This window comes from Loxodonta africana, chromosome 5, assembly GCF_030014295.1.
Source record: "Loxodonta africana isolate mLoxAfr1 chromosome 5, mLoxAfr1.hap2, whole genome shotgun sequence".
NCBI lineage: Eukaryota > Metazoa > Chordata > Mammalia > Proboscidea > Elephantidae > Loxodonta > Loxodonta africana.
The window spans coordinates 34723718-34743033 of NC_087346.1; the positions used below are offsets into that span (position 1 = coordinate 34723718).

Below are 19316 nucleotides of genomic sequence, written 5' to 3' on the forward strand. Positions count from 1 at the left end.
CATTCTATCTTCCACAGAATTTTTGCACCTTTTTTTCAAAATTTTCATATTCTACAAATGTTCAAAATTTTGGTGAAGTCTATGATTAACAAAATCTACTCCAGAGAACTAATACCAAAGTACTAGTTATATGTTCAGGTAAAAAAACTGCACATAATTTCAATAACATTAGCAAAAATTATAAGTAGCTAAATACCACCCTATTTTAAAAATAATAATAGCTGAGTTAATTCTCACACAACCCTATGAGATAGGTACTACTATTAGCCTGAGTTCAGAGAAGGTAAGAAAGCTCCCAATATCATACAGCTAGCAAGTGGTAGAAGTAGGATTTGAAGATCAGGGAGTTTGTCTTCGGAGTCTAAGTATTGAACAATTTTACTTTACTGTCTATCTTATTATCTACTTTGAGGGAGTGCATAAAAACTCAGGAGAATGATAGTCTACTAACAAGTTGAAATGAATGAAGGGCACAGCCTCTTACCAAGATAACTCAAAGGTACAACTTAATAACTGTATGTCTTTTTTTCCATAAGCATAATGGCAGATCTGCTCAGGTCAGTATAACATAACCACATAAAAAGTGAACTGAAAGCACAACGAATTTCAACACGCATTCAAATTTTATTGAAAAGCCACCTTCGCATAGTTAATGTATGTTAATATGCTTGGGGGAGCCCTGGTGGTACAGTGGTAAAGCATTCAGCTGCTAACCAAAAGATCAGTAGCTCGAATCCACCAGCTGCTTCTTGATATTTACAACTGCCCAAATCAGAGATTTCTAAGTCTGATTTTTGAGCTTTATTCCCAGAAAATCAACAAGCAGAGACTAGACAAACTGCTCATTAAGGGGCTAGCATTCCATTTCTCTGGGCACTTATGAGCAAATATTAATTTCACTATATGATGTGAAACCCTTAAATATTATATGAAATTTAAATCAAGTCCAAGAAAGCAATTTCCTTGAAAACATATTGCCTATGTTTGTGGACCGGTGTTTCAAGGTACCTGATAAGATACAAAGAAATAATAAAGGTAGGAAATTAAAAGAACAGAGATACTCACCCTAGTTTTGGCATCGATCTGACCGCCACGATCCAGTAAGAGCTTCACCATGTTTGTGTTTCCCCTTTTGGAGGCCACATGCAGAGGAGTGATTCCATTCTACACCATGAAGAGACCAAACAAGAGCATGTTGGGTATGACAGGGCATGATGGTGATGACTTTGTTAAAAGGCACAAGGAGGTAATTTGATGCGACCTACGTGGTAATTTGATCCAAGGTTTCTAAAGTTTCAATGTCTTACATTTTTAGGGAACAAAAAAAGCACACAAACCACAAAGCACTAGAGTTAGAGAGTGAAAAATGGAGTGAAACTACATAACTACTTTAGTCAGTATCTACAATAAAAGTATTCAATATGTACATTACTGATGAGAGACAAAGGGAGCACTTTTGTGTAACAGAAACAAAAATTCAGATCCCAGGTAGGGTAGAGCCCTAGTCCAAAGTCTTTCTCTTTATAACACCCAGGCCTTTAAACTTTCTGGAATCTTAAAGTTTCTTACGCTTAAAAGTAGAAGACAAATATACATCAATGCCTTTTTGGTGGGAAAAAAAAAAGATTCTTCAAAACATCTTCAGAGTAATTCAGAAAGAAAAAGAATTTTTTTTAAATAAAACATGATACTTTCAGGGCAGCAAACTTCTAAGGACAAAACATCCATACATAACAATTAAATTCTTTTATTGGTTGCTGTATATTATAATTATGACAAGAATATATACTTGATTTTTCTCTAAGTTGAAATTTTTAAAATATTCAGATATTACATTAACTGATTCATATTATATTGAATACTGAGTTTTATAATATAGTTGAATTATTTATAATAAAAGCATATCCTTAAGCATATAACTTAATGTGATGTCTTTTTATGTATTTTGTTAAGACTTTTCATATAAGCAAATTTTCAATTAATAAAAACAAAAATCCCTGTCAAATTGTGTGCCCTATGATAAGACAGAGTACTTAAACATTTTGAGCTTAACAGTTTAATTATTTATTAACCTAAAGCTGCTCATTCAAAAATCTTGGTTCATACAAGTGGCTATTTTATAATGAAAGAGAATCTTAATTCATAGTTATATAAGAAATACTAGTATAGTAGAATTTTTTTCAGTCTTCATGTAAATGATAGCCCTGGCATGATTTTAAATACAACTGTCCATACAGATGTCTGAATTAATATCCTCCCCAACTACTACAAATGATTTGTGCGCACGTGGATTTATGACCATCTTATTCTTCACTTGGGGTTGTGATGACTTCCTGAGATTTGAAGAAAGAAATGGAAAACCTAATAACACTAGCTCAGATCCAGATAAGGAAAAACATCAAACCTTTAAGAAAGCTAATGGTTATTTTCACTTTAAAGGTGAAACTTAATACTAAAATACACATTTGCTGCTATCTAAAATGAGAAATGATTTTAATCCATACCCTGGCTGTGAAGTCCACAGCTGCACCCCGGTTTAGAAGAAGAGTTGCCACGTTGACATTTCCGTAGTGTGCAGCTATGTGCAAAGGGGTAAAACCACTCTATAGAAAGCAAATAAAATGACAGTCAATAAAGCATTTTGTCTCTGTATGTTGCAGTCACTGTATTAGTGAAGAAAACCACATGGTACCTAACATACGAACAACACAATTCAGATGATAAATGCTTTTAATAAGACTTTTTTTTTTGAAGTGGTAAATAACTAAATATAAAGAGGTAAATAATATCCTGCATTCCTTGTGGCCATTATTTCTAATTATCTTAGTTGTTTATGAGATTTGCTGTTTATAACAAACCAAGTTTCTTGAGTTGGTTTAGCATATTAGAGAAAAGCAGAATATACCAAAGCAACGTGTGATTCAAGCCAAAGGATTAACAGAACGATGAATAAAAAATGTTTTCTTCAGAGAAAGAGTCAAACCTAGTGTTATAGATATGTATTTTAAAAAGCATTGGTGGTATATCTTTGTAACTATGAAAATATTGTAGAAAATTCTTAGGAGTTACAATTCATTCCAAATCATCTATATTGTCATATTTTTATCTTCTTCCACAAACTGTATTTAGTCAGACTATGCCATTATAATAAAAAAAATTAAATTAAACAATATATTTGAATTCCACATGAACACAAAAAAAGAAAAAAAAAGTTTAGCTGAATCCAATTTTGAATGTATGGAATTAAACCAAAGTTTATTAATAAAATAAAATGTCATGGAATCCATCCAGTTAAATCAATGAGACAGGCATTAAAGAACTGTTTGCTCTCAGAATGTTTAAAAAAAACAGTCTGAAAATCTAAAACGGAAGAAAAATATATTTGTTTTATTTTTCTGATGAAAATTTAGTCAGAAAATTTTGCTATTTTCACAACAGAAGCACACTAACACTTTTGTCATTAAGGTACACAAAGGTACATTATCTGATTATTTTCCTTGCCCTCCATAATTTTCATTACTTAATTAAAAATTATAGTAACAATAAAAAGAATTATAGTAACAATGAAGACTGTTAATTGGCTATCAAATCCTGCAGTTTTGAGGTTATTTTGTTTTGTTTTCTTTGAAATGCACTCTGCTGTGCACAAGCATTGCTTTTAAGGAATGTCTTTTAAACCACAGCTGTTGTTTTTCTACTCACTTGATACATAGGCTTTGGTGACTTTGTTTTAAAATTTCCCAAGACAAATATTCAGACAGTTTAGGTAAAAGAAATTCCTCTCTGCTCTCAGCAGGTTATTTCTGACTAAAGCAAGGGCATGAAATAAAAATAATTTAATTACAAAACCAAATCCAAGGACTCTGGTCAAGATATTTTTATTTTGTGTCTACATGATGCCAAAGATCCATTGAAAATGGAGAGGCAAATCCATCTACAACCTGGCTCTTATTCTATAAAATGTCAAAATTTTATAATTTAGGAAATAATTGACTTTTTTTTTGTTCATTTTATCTTGATTATTTCCTGTCATACAGACATATCCTGAGTGTGTGTCTATTATTCAAGTTTCAATTTAATTTCAGGAAAACTGCTGGTGAATAATTTTCAAATTATTTAAACATAATAATATTATATTTCGCATTTGTCAAAATAAACTAATTTATTATCTGACACAACCTCACTGACCATCCACCATGATGCCGCAGGCTGTGATTCTTAGATCAACACCAGGCTGCTTTCAGCCCATTCAGAGGGGCTCTTTCCGCTTTACAAGAAGGTGGGAGGCAGTGTTAACCTTTCTACAGGATTATAGATGGAGGGTTTCCCCCTTTTCTGACTCTATTGTCTTCAAAGGAAAATGTCATTCCTAACTACTGAGAAATAACTTAGTACCACTCTGCCCAAAGGAGTCCCTGGGTGGCACAAACAGTTAACACATTAGGCAGCTAACTAAAAGGCTACAGAGGTGCCCTGGAAGAAAGGCCTACTTCCAGAGTCTCAGCAACTGAAAATCTTATGGAGCACAGTTCTACTCGGACACACACATGAGGTCGCCAAGTGTCAGAGTCAACTTAACAACAATTGCTGCTTTCAACATAATGTTTATAGTCAATATTACTCTCAAGAATTTATCTTAAACAATCACCAAAGAGCAATTGAAAAATTAAGGATATTAAAGTTAGTAATTAAGAAATCAATTTGCATGGTTTAGTCTTGAACAATTTCATCAGCAGATGGGCCTTTTTTCTTTTTTTTTTGAGTTTTTAACTCAGATTCCATGAAAGGATATGGAACAGAAGAAATAATAATTCAAGTATCTTTATATCTCAGTGGGTAAATTTGTTAAAAATAAGATAATAATCTTAGAGACACATTACTTCCAAAAAACAAAAAAACCCAGCAAAAACCAATCCTGTTGCCGTTGAGTCTATTCCAACTCACAGCGACCCTATAGGACAGAGTAGAACTGCCCCATAGATTTTCCAAGGAGCAGCTGGTGAATTCAAACTGCCAATCTCTTCATTATCAGCCATATGCTTAACCACTGCACCACCAGGGCCATGGCTCTCAGTAAATACTAAGTGTAAATGCTCAGAACCCCCAGAGGTCTACAACTCAGTGACCAAATGAGATGTTGGCTTTAAGAACCCCTCAACAAAGTCACAATCAAGCTACATAAATAGTTACTTGCCTTTGAATACAGGTTAATCTTTATACTTTCAACAATGTTTGCATTACTGCCTCTCTGTAGCAATGGTCAAGGGCAGACTGCTAGACACACAGGCAGGCATGCAGACACACACAGGTACACTGCTGAGAGCCTTCTGGACTTAATGCTCTTGCTGATGGATATGGATTATTTTGGTACGAGGAAAATAGATGATTTCGTGACAAGTATTTTAAGACTTAACAAGATAAAAGCAAATGCTTTGTTTATGATATACTCAATATCATTATTGATTACACAGAATGTGGTAAAGACAAAAAGCATACAGGAGAGAAAAAAAAGCGCAACTGCTATCAGATAAGACGAAAAAACACAGTAGAGGCGAAACCTCCCTGATTTTCATTTTGCAAAACTCTAAGGTGAGAAATCCTATTAAGAAAATGAAATCACACCTCTTCTTGGCAAGAGAGTTAACAGTAAATTGTTGATGAGGCCCCATTTAACTAAAAATATATATTAACTAAGAGTTTCATAGCATACTCTACTAAGATAAACTAGTTAAATAGTTATAGTGATTAAATAATGTTTCTGATCTCTTACTTTAAATATTTTTGAATTATCAGTTTGCCTTAAATATGGGAAAAAAGTCCAAATTAATTTCCAAATAATAAAATTTCCAATTATTAGTACGAATTAGTGAGCATTAACCCTAACTGGGCAAAGAAAATAAATAAAAATAATATATATCTTGGTATAACCACAATACTGTACCTCGGTTGTCCTATTCACCATCATCTGAAGCAGTATTGTGTGGGAAAAAGAGGGAAGATGTTACACAGTGCAAAATGAAGGGAACAGTCAAGCTGCTCACTGAAATTGGCTATACTGTTTCAACATGCCAAAATGCATTCTACTAAGAAAATACATCTATAACACTATACAATATGGTTTTATCTTTCAGATTCTATTACTTATGTCTCTAAAAAAGAATAAACAGATTTCTAAAAAGTTGAACCTAAGAAAAGAAAAACTGCCTTGCATTTCATTTTTTTTATTATTGTTATTGTACCCAGAAGATAGCCCCCTTCTTTCTGAAATACCTCTGAAAGTAATTTATCCCTTTTCACGACCAGAAGTAATTTTGCATTATCACCATGGCCTACTTCTTTATCATGCCCCTGGAGGAATCTGGCAGCCGGAGAGTTCCTTCCCACAAACGTGTTCGGCTTTTACCTTGGATTGTACGTCAGCGTTGTGATCGTTTTGAAGCAGGAGTGCGGCAGATTTGGTGTCATCTTTCCTTGCTGCAATATGCAGAGCTGGCAGCCTCACTTTCCCCTTAGTGTCGTTCTCCAAGAGGATGGCCACTGCCTGGTTGTGTCCTTGCTGGAGTGCCACAGCTAGAGGAGTAAAGCCATCCTGGTAAAAAAAAAAAAAAAAGAAGCAGAAGAAAAAAAAAAATCCATTAACATTTGGATGCTGGGGTACAGCTCATTTTTAAAGTAATGATGAAGATTGAGGTGCAAGAGAATGAAATATTACTGTGATGTTGGAAAGTGGATTATAATCAGTCATTTGCCATACTATGGACTAGTTTAGTCAGACTGTTTTCATAATTTCTTCTACACATTTTGAAAAGCATCTTCATTCCCTAGTAAAGCCTACTACATATGGGATATACTCAATAAATGTATGTTTACAAGGGTAAAACAGAAAGAAGAACCAACCCTAAGTAATACCTGCTTATGTAAAAGACGAAAGTGGGAAGGTAAAAAGAATGGGCACCAAGTCTGATTCCGCCCTCCAAAAAAACCCAAACCCATTGCTCTTGAGACGATTCTGACTCATAGTGACTATAGGACAGAGTATAACTGCCCCACACACGGTTTCCAAGCCGTGCCTGGTGGATTCCAACTATCAACCTCTTGGTTAGCAGCTGTAGCTTTTAACCACTACGTCACTAGGGTTTCCCAAGTCTGATTAGGGAGCAAAGATATGATAACCCAGACAGGGAAATAAAATAAGTAACTAAAACTACGCACATTACTCAAAAAAAAAAAAAACCTGTATTGGTTAGGGGAAAATAACTGGATGGGATGCTCTATTATCAATTCAATTTTGGAACATTTGAATTGATAATAGAGCATCCCATCCAGTTATTTCCCGTAACCAATACAGGTATTTTTTTTTTTTTATTTGAAATCAATTCAATTTTGGAACTTTGGGTCATGATATATAAAACTCTGACAAATTAGGCTAATTCATTACCTTTGTACTTGTTAATCTAATTTTCTATTATTTAAATCATTTAGATATAAAATTACATGTGCCGGGTAATCAGCTTTTCAATTCTAAGTTTGAAAAAGAGAGACGGCTAACCAACAACTGTATTGCCCAGGCCACACAACATTAGAGGAGTGTTGAGGATAGATGGATAACCAGGCTAGAAAATTTGGAAGGCCAAGTTTTCTCTTCAGGAGCATGTATTCATTTCCTGGGGAGGTGACAAATAAATAAGAAAAATTACACATTCTAGGCCCTACTTATGTATAAAAAAAATAGACTTTGCTTAATCCACAAAAGTTTGTAAGCAAGTCTCAGGGCTAGAAGTTTCCATTCATATAGAGCAATAAAATGGTACATTTAAAGATTACAATCTAGACGCAATGGCAATTTACCACAATCTTAACTACTCAGTGTTTTCAATGGCAATGTTAGAAAAGGTAACTGTGGACTTTTGTGGGAAAATCACTTCCCTTAAGTATTTTGTATCATGCATGTACTACCACAATAAGAACTGAATTTTTAAACAAGCACATTACTTAACAGGATGTAAGAGTAAAGCACGTAGCATTCTAAGATGAAAAATACTTGCCTAAATTTATAAGTTTGTTTGGCAGAAGTGAAACACTCTGTGAAGGAGGGAAGAACAGACTAATTATCATAAAAAAAAATACCTATTTAATTTTATTACCCCCTGCAACCTTGGGATAGCTTATCTTAAAAGAGTGTGAACTTTATTTTTTCTTAGAGATGAGGAATCTGCTCACAGAAAACCTCATTAAAACGTTTTAGCCTTCAATTTTGGTAACACTGAAAAAGAAGGAAGAGAGAAGGGAATTATAAAAAGGGTACTAGAGGGACAGAGAATTCCCTTGAGAGAACCGAATTTTGAACTTTCATTAGATGGATTTTACACTTAACTATAATCCACAGGAGCAGGTTAAATACTTGGAATGATTTGTTCAAGTACCTCAACTACTTGCATGGAAAAAAAAAAAAAAAGGTTTTAAGTTCAGTAAGTTCATTTCTTTCATCATTTATGTACCAATGCTAACTGCTGTAATTACGTGAAATTTCAAAACTTTAAATATTTCTTCTTAAACATGAATTTCATTACCATATTAAATTATCTTACAAAGACGTGATTTTTTTAGGTGGTCATGATGTCTTTATCAGTAATTGATTTTGGCAAATTAGAGCTACCAACAGATGCAGGGTAGGTGCCTTCTTCATGCGTATTCACACATGTGGACACAAGATTATAGATGATATTTTAGAGATGAAACATAAAATATTAAATAGCAATCAACCATGGAGCAGTGTAAAGAGATGATTTTTTTTACAGAATGATAGATTGAAAGGGAAATCCCAAGGCTTGTCCAGATATGTGCTTCCTGGTAATCGTAGGGGCTGGGAGTAAGGGTTTAGTCAACTAAGTTTATAAATACCTAATCAGAAAAAAATTACATTATTAAAAAATGAGACGATTAACAGGTATATGTGTCTAAACTATAATTCAATGCCTCATATGATTCATTTCAAAAGCCACATTTGTGCATGGATAGCAGAGGGAGTTTTAAATTTCTGAGGAATCAGAGTACAACATGATCTCCAATGATACAATGCACATAAAGGGGTATTTCTGGAAGCAGACTGAAATGCTGCAGGGATCTGCCTACTGAAGGAGCCAGGAGACAGCTGAGAATGCCAGCAAGCTGAGTTTTCCTAAACCATAAACTAGAAACGTTGAGTCTGTGTGGTGAGCAGAAGAACTCTATAGCGTAGAAGTTCTTATTATTGTTGTTTTCTGATAAAAGATTCTCTGCCTTCAAGGAAATAAAATAAAACATAGGCTTCCTTATTTTGGTACATTTCTCAGTGGTTGTGAGGCAGAGATAGAGTCTTATATTGTTGTCCAAGCTTGGTCTGAAGATAGTCACATGTTACTCATCGACAGACTTTTTGTCTCAGAAAACACTGGCCCCAAATCATAAAAATCACACTGTACCCCTGTTGCGAGAGTGTAAAATCTGTGTGTGCTCAATAGAAAACGTGAAATCATTTCATACTAGGCAGCTGGGGTAGACAGCAAGTTTTGTTTTCAAGTCAGAACCAGGAAACGAAGTCTCTTCAACGGTGTTGGTTTTTGTTTTCGTTTTTTAACTGGTGAGGATAAGCTGTTAGGAAGTTACTGCAATTACTGGCTCCATAAAAAGTAATCTCCCAAAGGGACTGCAAATAAGTTTAATAGATGTTAATGATTCCCTGACACACACACACCCCAAATACAGCGCAGAAGGGAGGGAGTTCGTATTTATTTTACCTAAAGATTTAATTTTGCAGGAAAGAATTCATATTGAATATTAAAAATATCAATAGAGCTTCTGAGTGACAAGTATGTACCAGTAGTCTTTCACTTAAGCCAGGAGTTTTTCAATTTCATCAGTGGAGCCACAAAATATGAAATAAGAATACAATGCCTACAGGTTCTAGTTAAAAGGGGCAGGGAGAGGCACAACCCAAGGTGATTTAGAAAATAATATTGGAATCATCATTCTCTGTTCTTGAGCATAGAAAATGTGACCCAGCTGGAGCTGGGCTCACAAGGACTCACAAGGACACATCAACTGGGCCCTGAGGTATAAAGATAGTAGAATAATCTTGGAAAATCTGTTAGGGAATCTTTCATGCAAGCGAAAACACAAAAGACTTTCCACTCTTATCTTTTTCTATTAATATTTAGTGAATAGAAATTTGTTGGACCAGTGAAGACCCTCCTGACTGTCTGTTACTGAAACCTGTACCAATGATTGTTAAGAAAGGCAATTCAAAATGTAAGGTCACAATTTCTAGCCAATCTGTGAAAAGGTGAAGCTTTCAATGGTTTTGCCCATTTGTAACGTTAATATATACTGAGGACTCTGTAACCTTCCCTGGACTCAGACAGACATGGCCGTGGCAGCATGGTTGTTTCCCATTCTTGTTTATTCTGTAATATTCTCTGGACTTGGACAGGCATGTCTGTGGCAGCATGCTTGTCTGTTTCCCATTCTTGTTTATTCTGTATTGTTTCTTGGACTCAGGCAGAAATGGCTGTGAAATGTGCTTGTCTGTTTTCCCATTCTTGTTCACTCTGTAATATTTCCTTGGACTTAGGCAGACATTAGTTCTGGCAGCATGCTTCTCTGCTTCTCAACTTTCGTCTTTTTGAATATATGCCAGAAAAAGTTTCTTTTTGCTTTATTAAACTTTGTGATGTTTCTTCCCCTACAACAAAGAGAGTCCCTTTCCCTTTTCTGCCCCCCCCCCACCCCGTCACTCTTTCTCAACCTTCCAGTGGCCCCTGAGGTACCTTCTCCCAGCACATGAGCTTCCGGAGCATCACTAAAAAAAAAAAATCACTGTTGCAGACAACCACTGAACTTGTTCCTTAACCTATCTAAGCAAAACTGTGAAGGAATAGGCAAAAAGCATGTTCTGCTCATAGGTGGACATGCTTAGGAAAGGGAAAGCCATGTACTTTCTAAAATTCTTGCCCACTCCAACCTCTTCTCATCTCTAGATGCCCTGAGCTTTTTGAAATTGCATTCATTTTGAGCAATGGATTCAGTTTTTGCCATAATCACACTGACACAACCATGTGTCACAATTTGGGCTTCAGAAAACATGGACAGCTGTTTTAGTGACAGTTCCTTATGAAATTGTACTAACCTCATTACCTATGAACTATTTCTGATCATTAAAAGTGCTCCTTTAAGGAATTTTTTTGGATTGTAACGAGGATAAAATATTGATGAAAACAGATGGGGAGCCTTTACTTTTACTTAATTTTAGAATTAAAAAAAATCTCCCCAAAGCTAAAGTATACCAAACTGATAGAAGCATGATTTCATGTGAAAGTAAACCTATGTGAATCCAAAAAAAAAGGCATAAACTCTACGTGCACGATCCTGGGCCATTATTCATGGCTATTTTGCTGTGGAGCACAACAGTAACATGAACATTGCTAATGTATTTTAGACAAGGTAAGAGATATTCTTTGGGGCTTGATATAAAAAACATGGACATTAAGATCAAAGAACTGGGGCCTTTAGGGATGACAGCCTTACCTCAGTAGCAGTGCTCTGATTAGCTCCATTTTCCAGCAAATATTTGACAACATCAATGTGGTTTTCTTGGGCAGCCATGTACAAAGGAGTGAAGCCATTCTGAGGAAAAATAATAAAAAAAAAAATTTTAATCGGGGAAGAATACGAGAGAGGGAAAAAGAGAATACTATGTAGTAAACCTTAGAAATGATGAAACTATATAACTTACCCTCACGTTGAAGAAATCACATTTATAATTACCAGTCTCATACTAGACAAGGAACCCTGGTGGCATAGTGGTTGAGAGCTCGGCTCCTAAACAAAATGTCGGCAGTTTGAATCCACCAGCCACTCCCTGGAAACCCCATGGGGCAGTTTTACTCTGTCCTACAGGGTTGCTATGAGTTGGAATCAATTCAATGGCAAAGGTTTTTTAAAAAATATATATACTAGACAAAATCAAAGAGAAACAATTCCCATATAAAATTCCTAAAGGATGACAAGAAAGGGACAGGGAGGAAATATATCCTTCTTTTCCTGTCTTCATTTCAGTATCAGAGACTCAAATTTCTCATCGCCTAACACTGAGTTAAAATGAAAGATATTTTGAATTTTAATATCTATGAAATTATAAAATAGGTATAATTCTCTGTCTATATATAATATCTATGTATTATGTTGGAGCTACTGTTGCACAGTGGTTAAGCATTCAGCTGCTAACCAAAAGGTCAGCAGTTTGAATCCACCAGGTGCTCCTTGGAACCCTACGGGGCAGTTCTACTCTGTCCTATAAGGTCACTGTGAGTCAAAATTGCCTCGATGGCAGTGACTTTGATTTTTTTGAGATATATTACACAAATATCTCTACATTTATCAATTCATAAACTATTTAAACAGACCACCATTATCTTAAATATATACAGTTTAGTTAGCAGCCTTAAAGGTATAAATTATTATTCATACCAGAATAGGCTAGGAGAGAATGCAAAACTGATTGAAAATTTAAAAACCTGTATTTTAGTGTTCTAATTTAGGTATCTAGTTTATATTGGACATCTTTATATTATTTTTTAAAAGTCAGACTGAAATTCTATAATTTTCACATTTATTCAATTATTTGTTAAAATCCAGGCACTGGTAGGTGCTGGGGATACAGTAATGAACAAAATAGACATATCTGTTCTCGGGGAACACACACTATGATAATATTATTAGGTCATCATAGAAAAAAAACTCTGACATTATAACATCTGAGTTTAAAATTAAAATTAAATCATCAAATTTACTTTTCATTAGATCCTTTGCACTATATAATACCTCTTTAAGAAAAAAAAAACCCTACAAAACTATAATAATAAAGAAAACTTGTGAAATAATTCTTAGTGCTTTTTGGAAACCTAATAATTCTCTGAAAACCATATCATAATCTTAAACCTAGATGACTCCCTTAAAATTTCCACACCTTCATCAGAATAAGCAAAAACATAGATGAGAGTTAGGGATCTATAGTTTAAAAAAATGTAAAAGGAGAGAAAAATAGCTTTTTTGAAGTATTTTATTAAGCAAAATTCTTCTGTATACTTTGCATAAACCCAGACCCAGTGCTGTCTATTCAATTCTGACTCACAGCAACCCTACAGGACAGAGTAGAACTGCCCATCAGAGTTTCCAAGGAGAGCCTGGTGGATTTTGCATAAGTGTGAAAAATCAGTCAAAATGGCCAGGATCCAGCAAAAATATAGATACACAGTATATGAGTAGAACAAGTAAAGTCATTTTAAATTTAATTATAAAAGAAAATCTGCAGGCTTCAAACAATGGAGGAAACAAACTAAAATAGAAATATCAGAAAAGGAATAAATTAACAATATTGTAGGATTCAGGAATAACTTGCTAACTAGATAGCATATTTTAAAAAATACAACAAACAGGTGACATCTTGAGTATTTTAAGAACACTGAAGAGGTGGCGGAAGGATGGAATTAGAGAGTCAAAAGAAGGGAAATCCAGGATGGTTAAAAACAGTGAGTGGGTGTAGAATGGGGCTCTTTCATGACAAGTAAAAGGCAGGGATGGAAGGAACTTTTAATAGACTAAGACAATTTGCTAACATGCTTTGCTCCAAAGGAAGCTTGTAGATATAGCAGGAGAAAAGGAAACAGACAGTGATTGCTAGGTCAGCAAGGGAAAGGGGATGTACCATACTGAGGCTCCTGCCTAAGACAGGCAGTTGCCCTGGGTCCTGAGCTTTAGAGAAACCTCCTCAGGCTGAGCAGGGCTGGGAATTCAGATGGCCAAGGGGATGTACCCACTCTTATCCTACACTTCCCTGGCTTCCAGGCCCTGCAGCAGGCCCAGAGCTACACAGAATCCCTCCCTAAGTGGCCCCAAGTATAAATCTAGTATTTACTGAGACATTTTCCTAGGGTTCATCCTCCTAAGGGTCTATTGCAATGCACACTCTGTGATAGGCTGAAAAATGGCCCCTAAATATGTCTGCATCTTAATCCTCAGAACCTGTGAATGCTATCTTATATGGCTAATGGGAATTTGAAGATGTGGTTAAGATCTTAAGATGGGAAGGTTTTATTGGATTATCTAGATGGGCACAGTGTAAATCACAAGCATCCCTGTAAGAGGGAAGCAGAAGTTCACAGAGAAGAGAAGATGCTACACTATTGGCTTTGAAGAAGGAGAATGGGGCCATGAGCCAAGGAATGTAAGAAATGCAACTCTAGAAGCTGGGAAGGCATGGAAATGGATTCTTCCCTAGTGTAGCTCCCAAAGGAAAAAGCCCGTCAACACCTTGGTTTTAGAAATGTAAAACTCATTTTTGATTTCAGACTTCCAGAATTTAAAATAAATAAATTTTTGTTGTTTTAAGCCATTGAGTTTGCAATAATTTGTTACAGCAGCAATAGGCAACTAATACACACTCCTAGAATTGTTTGCTAGGGAAGGTGCAGGTAAAACACAAAGAGAGGTTTTATGTGTGGGTTGGGGTATGCACACCCTTACACATGATGCCCTTGTGATGTGGATAGAGACAGGGATGGGAAGAAAAGAGGGACTGGCTGTAGGCTAGAGTCCCAGGGTTGGCCCTTGTGATGTGGATAGAGATAGGGATGGGAAGAAAAGAGGGACTGGCTGTAGGCTAGAGTTCCCCAGGATTGCCACTCCCCTCAGCCACAATCCAGCGTGGAATCCCAAGGATTCCCAGACATCTAAATTTGGACCTGTCATATTGTTATAGAGGTATGTTTGTCATGTAGAATGGGGGATGCTTATCTAACAGTTTCTTAGCTTGATATATATCTTTTAATTTTTAAAAATGTATTGTAAGAGGGCCTCTTTTGCACTCTTGCCCTGGGCCCTGCAAGTGTTAGAGGTTAGGGTTAGGGGTTAGGGTTAGAGTTGGACTCGAGTGGTAAAGGTAAGAAGAGGAAAAATCAAAACCTATGACACATTTCATATAAGAGGAAAAAGCAGTGATGGGTAAACATTAGGATCTTGGATACCATTTGTATGCCTTGTGCACAACCTCTGCATGCAAGGCTCCCAGCAGAGTTGTGGGTACAGATATGAAGAACAATAACAATAAAAATGATCTTCTGCAATATGCCATCCATTGTCCATTTTGAGAGATACTTGAGAATACATTGCCTCAAATTATGGTGAACACATTTCCCAGCTTGACTGAGACAATCTAAGTTTATGCATAGTATCCTGGAGCAATTATTAAAAGTGTCCTGGTTTGAATGATAAAGTATATGGTCTAGTACTACCTTTCATACTTAGAATAGCACTGCAACATTAGTCTTATTATCTCCAATCAAGCCGAAGTAGCTGACTCAAAGACTTAGTAACCAGGCCAAAGTCTCATAACTAATAAGGGAGCTTGGTGTGATAGCCTTCAGTTGGAACTTTATCCGATAGAACAGTGATTCTCTGCCTAGCTGTGTGGCAGATTCTTTGGTGGAAACACTTAAGAATGCATAAGCCTAAGGCACTGATTCCCACCCTTAATGAGTAGGTGTCTCTGTGTGTGAAGCCCAATCATGTGCGTTTTTAAATAGCTCCATTTTGAAAATTGCCTTAAGAAATTTGTTACAGGCAATGCAGAACAATTGCGTGGTTTTAAGCAGGGAATAACATGATTATATTTGCATTCCAGAGAGCTCAGGCTGGAAAGCAAGGATGACTCGTTTGAGGGTATTAGAAGGTGAAAGTGGAAATAAATAAGAGGTTAAACAGCTTTTGCAATATTTGCAATTTGGAGTCCCCAGGTGGTGCAGATGGTTGACGTGTTGGCCTGTTAGCTGAAAGACTGGTGGTTTTAGCCCACAAATCAATACTAAAATCGATCTACTTCCCAAAAAATCAGCCACTGAAAACCCCACGGAGCACAGTTCTATTACGCACACATAGGGTTACCATGAGTTGAACTTGACCCTACGGCACCTGGTTACATAAAAGTTGAAGGAAACATGAGCATAGACAAGACCTTGGCTGTGGAAAGAAGGGGTGTCATTTAGTGTTACAAAATGTGTGAAGAAGGCAATAAAGATTTACTAAAGGTCCTAAAGATGTAGGAAATTATTCTTTCTTTACTACCTGATGCTATTTAACAGGAGCTTTCCGTTGGAGAACCTAAAGCATGCCTCTGGATAACAGGGACAGAGCACTGTGGCACATTAACAGAACAGTAAATTTTATAGGAAAGCATTTATCTTCACACATAAATAGATTAACAACACAGAATTATTGGCCTCTCTGTACATATATCCAGATGCTTTCCAATATACTATGCGTCTCTTTTTTCTAAAATGGTCTAGTGGCATGTAGATAGGAAAACATACGTATTTTCTTCTTATTGGTATAAAACAATCAATGAGATCCACAGCCTAGGCTGTTATTTGGTGGGTTGAGGTGGGTACAGCATTACCAGTTGTTACAGTAGTTCTGATGTGACTGACAGGAGCTGATAGATGATATATATGTACATATAGATAGATAGACAGATGGACAAATATCTGCTGTCTAGTGGACTCCGACTCTTGGAGATCCTATGCACAATAGACTGAAACATTGCCTGATCTGTATCACCCTCATGACTGCCAGCATATTCCAGTCCATTACTGAGTGATTGTGGCAATTTGTGTCACTGAAGGTCTTCTTCATTCTCAGAGGCCCTCTACTTCACCAAAGAGGATGTCCTCCTCTAGGGATTGATCGCTTCTGATGATAAGCCCAAAGCAAGCGAGTTGGGTAACGTTCTGTCATGATCCATAAGGTTTTCATTGGCTAATTTTATGGAAGTAGATCACCAAGTCTTTCTTTGCTTATCCTTTCTTTACTTACTGAAAAATGTCTGCCATGGGTGATGCTGCTGGTATTTGAAATACACTGGTGGCATAACTTCCATCATCGTAACAACACACAAGCCACCACAGTACAACAAACTGACAGACAGGTGGTGGATAGGTGCCTCTATCAATTGGTTGTTAAATACTTTGAACATTACCTCTGTCCGTAATAAATTATAAATTATTTGTCATTCATTTAAATTTTCAACAAAAATATGTTTGGTGAGTTCAATGCTAGGAATTGTGATCAACTTTAGTAATTCAGAGATAAAAGACAAAGTTCCTGTTTATAAGGAGCTCACGGTCCAGAGGTCAAGAGAGACAAGTAGGCAAACTACTGAATTACATTTCAGTAAAAATAAAAAAAATTTTATTTTTTATAGATGGCACAGTGGTTAAGAGCTATGGCTGCTAACCAGAAGGTCGGCAGTTTGAATCTACCAGCCATTCCTTGGGAACCCTATGGGGCAGCTCTACTCTGTCCTATAGAGTCGCTATGAGTTGAATTGACTTGACAGCAATGGGTTTGTTTTTTTTTTTTCATACACATTTATATAGTTAGGTTTTTTTTTTAAACTATGTGTTGAATATAAAAAGAACATAAAAGGGCACAGAACTCACTAGGTAAGGAAATTATATCAGAAGGAAGTGATGTTTAACTGAGTCATGCAAACAGTGCTGTTAGACACTGAGCAGGAAGGGTATTTCAAACAGAGGGAACACCATCAGATGAGAAAACACAGAACACATGGGGACTTGTGAGTAATACAGCTAGGCAAAAGGGTTTGCAGCAGTGAGGTAGGGGGAGAGGAGGCTGAGACAGGCGAGGATCAGGCCCATCTGCCAAGCTGAGGAGTCTGAATTCCATCCTGAAGGCGTGGGGAGTCACCAAAGGGTCCCATTTGCATTTTAAAGAGATTACTATGCCAGGAGTGGGGAGGATGATGGATCAAGCCTTAGCCGGGAAGAGTGCAAAGAAGGCTTTCATAATGATCCAGATGAGAAGTGAGCGTTTAAAATATTACCGAGATTTTGGTATTTTAAAATGTAATTTAGTATTCATGTATATATCATACTTAACGCTTTCAAAGATTACAAGTGATTTCAGTTTGTCTGATTCATTAATCATTGATAATACTTCTCAGATTTGTTAGAACTGATGGGTACTAATTGTAGTCACACTTTTTTCAAAATTTAGAAATTCTGGTGCATTTTAGAAAATTCAAATATTTAAAATATTACAAAAATTGTTGTCTTATATACATCAGTGCTATAACTAAACCCAAAACCAAACACATAGCCGTCAAGTCGATCCTGACTCATAGTGACCCTATAGGGCAGAGTAGAACTACCCCATAGGGTTTCTAAGGCTGTAACCTTTACAAAAGCAGACTGCCGTGGGAGAACCCGTGGAGCAGCTGGTGGGTTCGAACAGTTGACGTTTACGTTACCCAAAAACCAAAACCAAACCCGTTGCCGTCGAGTCAATTCTGACTCACAGCGACCCTGTATATCAGCCAGTCACAAACTCTCTGCAGCAACCAGGGACCTCTATTGCTGTTTACCCCACTAAGTTTGGGGTAATTTGTTATGTAGCAATGGCTAACTAACACAATGTCTAACAAGTCATACATGATCTGGTCCTGCCCTATCTTACCAACTACAATATGTACTACTCTTACCCTATATTGCTTCCTTTTCCTTTAGTAAAAAGAACTCATATCAATAGTTATTTTCAAACACTTTCAGTCATACAACACTCTTCAAATGCTATTTAACCCAGCAACGCCCAAAATAAAAGATTAAACATGGCTGCTCTGTTTGTTTAATCTTTTATTTTGGGGGTTTCTGGGTTAGATAGCATTTGAAGAGTGTTGTATGACTGAAAGTGTTTGAAAATAACTATTGACATGAGTTCTTTTTACTAAAGGAAAAAGAAGCAATACATGGCTACTCTGAGGAAACCCTGGTGGTGTAATGGTTAAGTGCTACGGCTGTTAACCAGGAGGTCGGCAGTTCAAATCCACCAGCGCTCCTTGGAAGCTCTATTGGGCAGTTCTACTCTGTCCTATAGGGTTGCTAGGAGTCGGAATCGACTCACAGCAGTGGGTTTGGTTTGGTTTGGGCTCTGTTTGAAGGAGAGCTGAGTGGCGCTAAAGGTTAAGCGCCTGACAACGAGCCAAAATGCTGGCGGTTTGAACTCACTCAGAGGCTCCTTGGAAGACTGTCCTGGCGATTTGCTGATGTCACAGCCTTGCGATCTTATGGGGCAGTTCTCCTGTGTATACATGGGTCACCATGAGTCAGAGATGACTCAATAGCAACTAACAACAACAACAACAGCAGTGTATGAAATTGGTTGAATTATAACTGTTCAGCAACATCTTTTCCATTCTCGAACGATGAGGG

The 19316-nt window shown here is 36.5% G+C and overlaps 1 protein-coding gene across 1 annotated transcript in view; it reads right to left on the minus strand.

Moving 5' to 3' along the window:
• Positions 1-19316, minus strand: part of ANK2 (ankyrin 2) — a 240754-nt gene that overhangs the window by 148864 nt on the left and 72574 nt on the right. Inside the window, exons 5-8 of the mRNA XM_064286268.1 lie at positions 11563-11661; positions 6404-6589; positions 2505-2603; positions 1066-1164 (exon numbers count right to left, since the gene is read on the minus strand). Coding sequence (XP_064142338.1) covers positions 1066-1164; positions 2505-2603; positions 6404-6589; positions 11563-11661 — 483 coding nt within the window. The remainder of the gene's footprint in view (positions 1-1065; positions 1165-2504; positions 2604-6403; positions 6590-11562; positions 11662-19316) is intronic.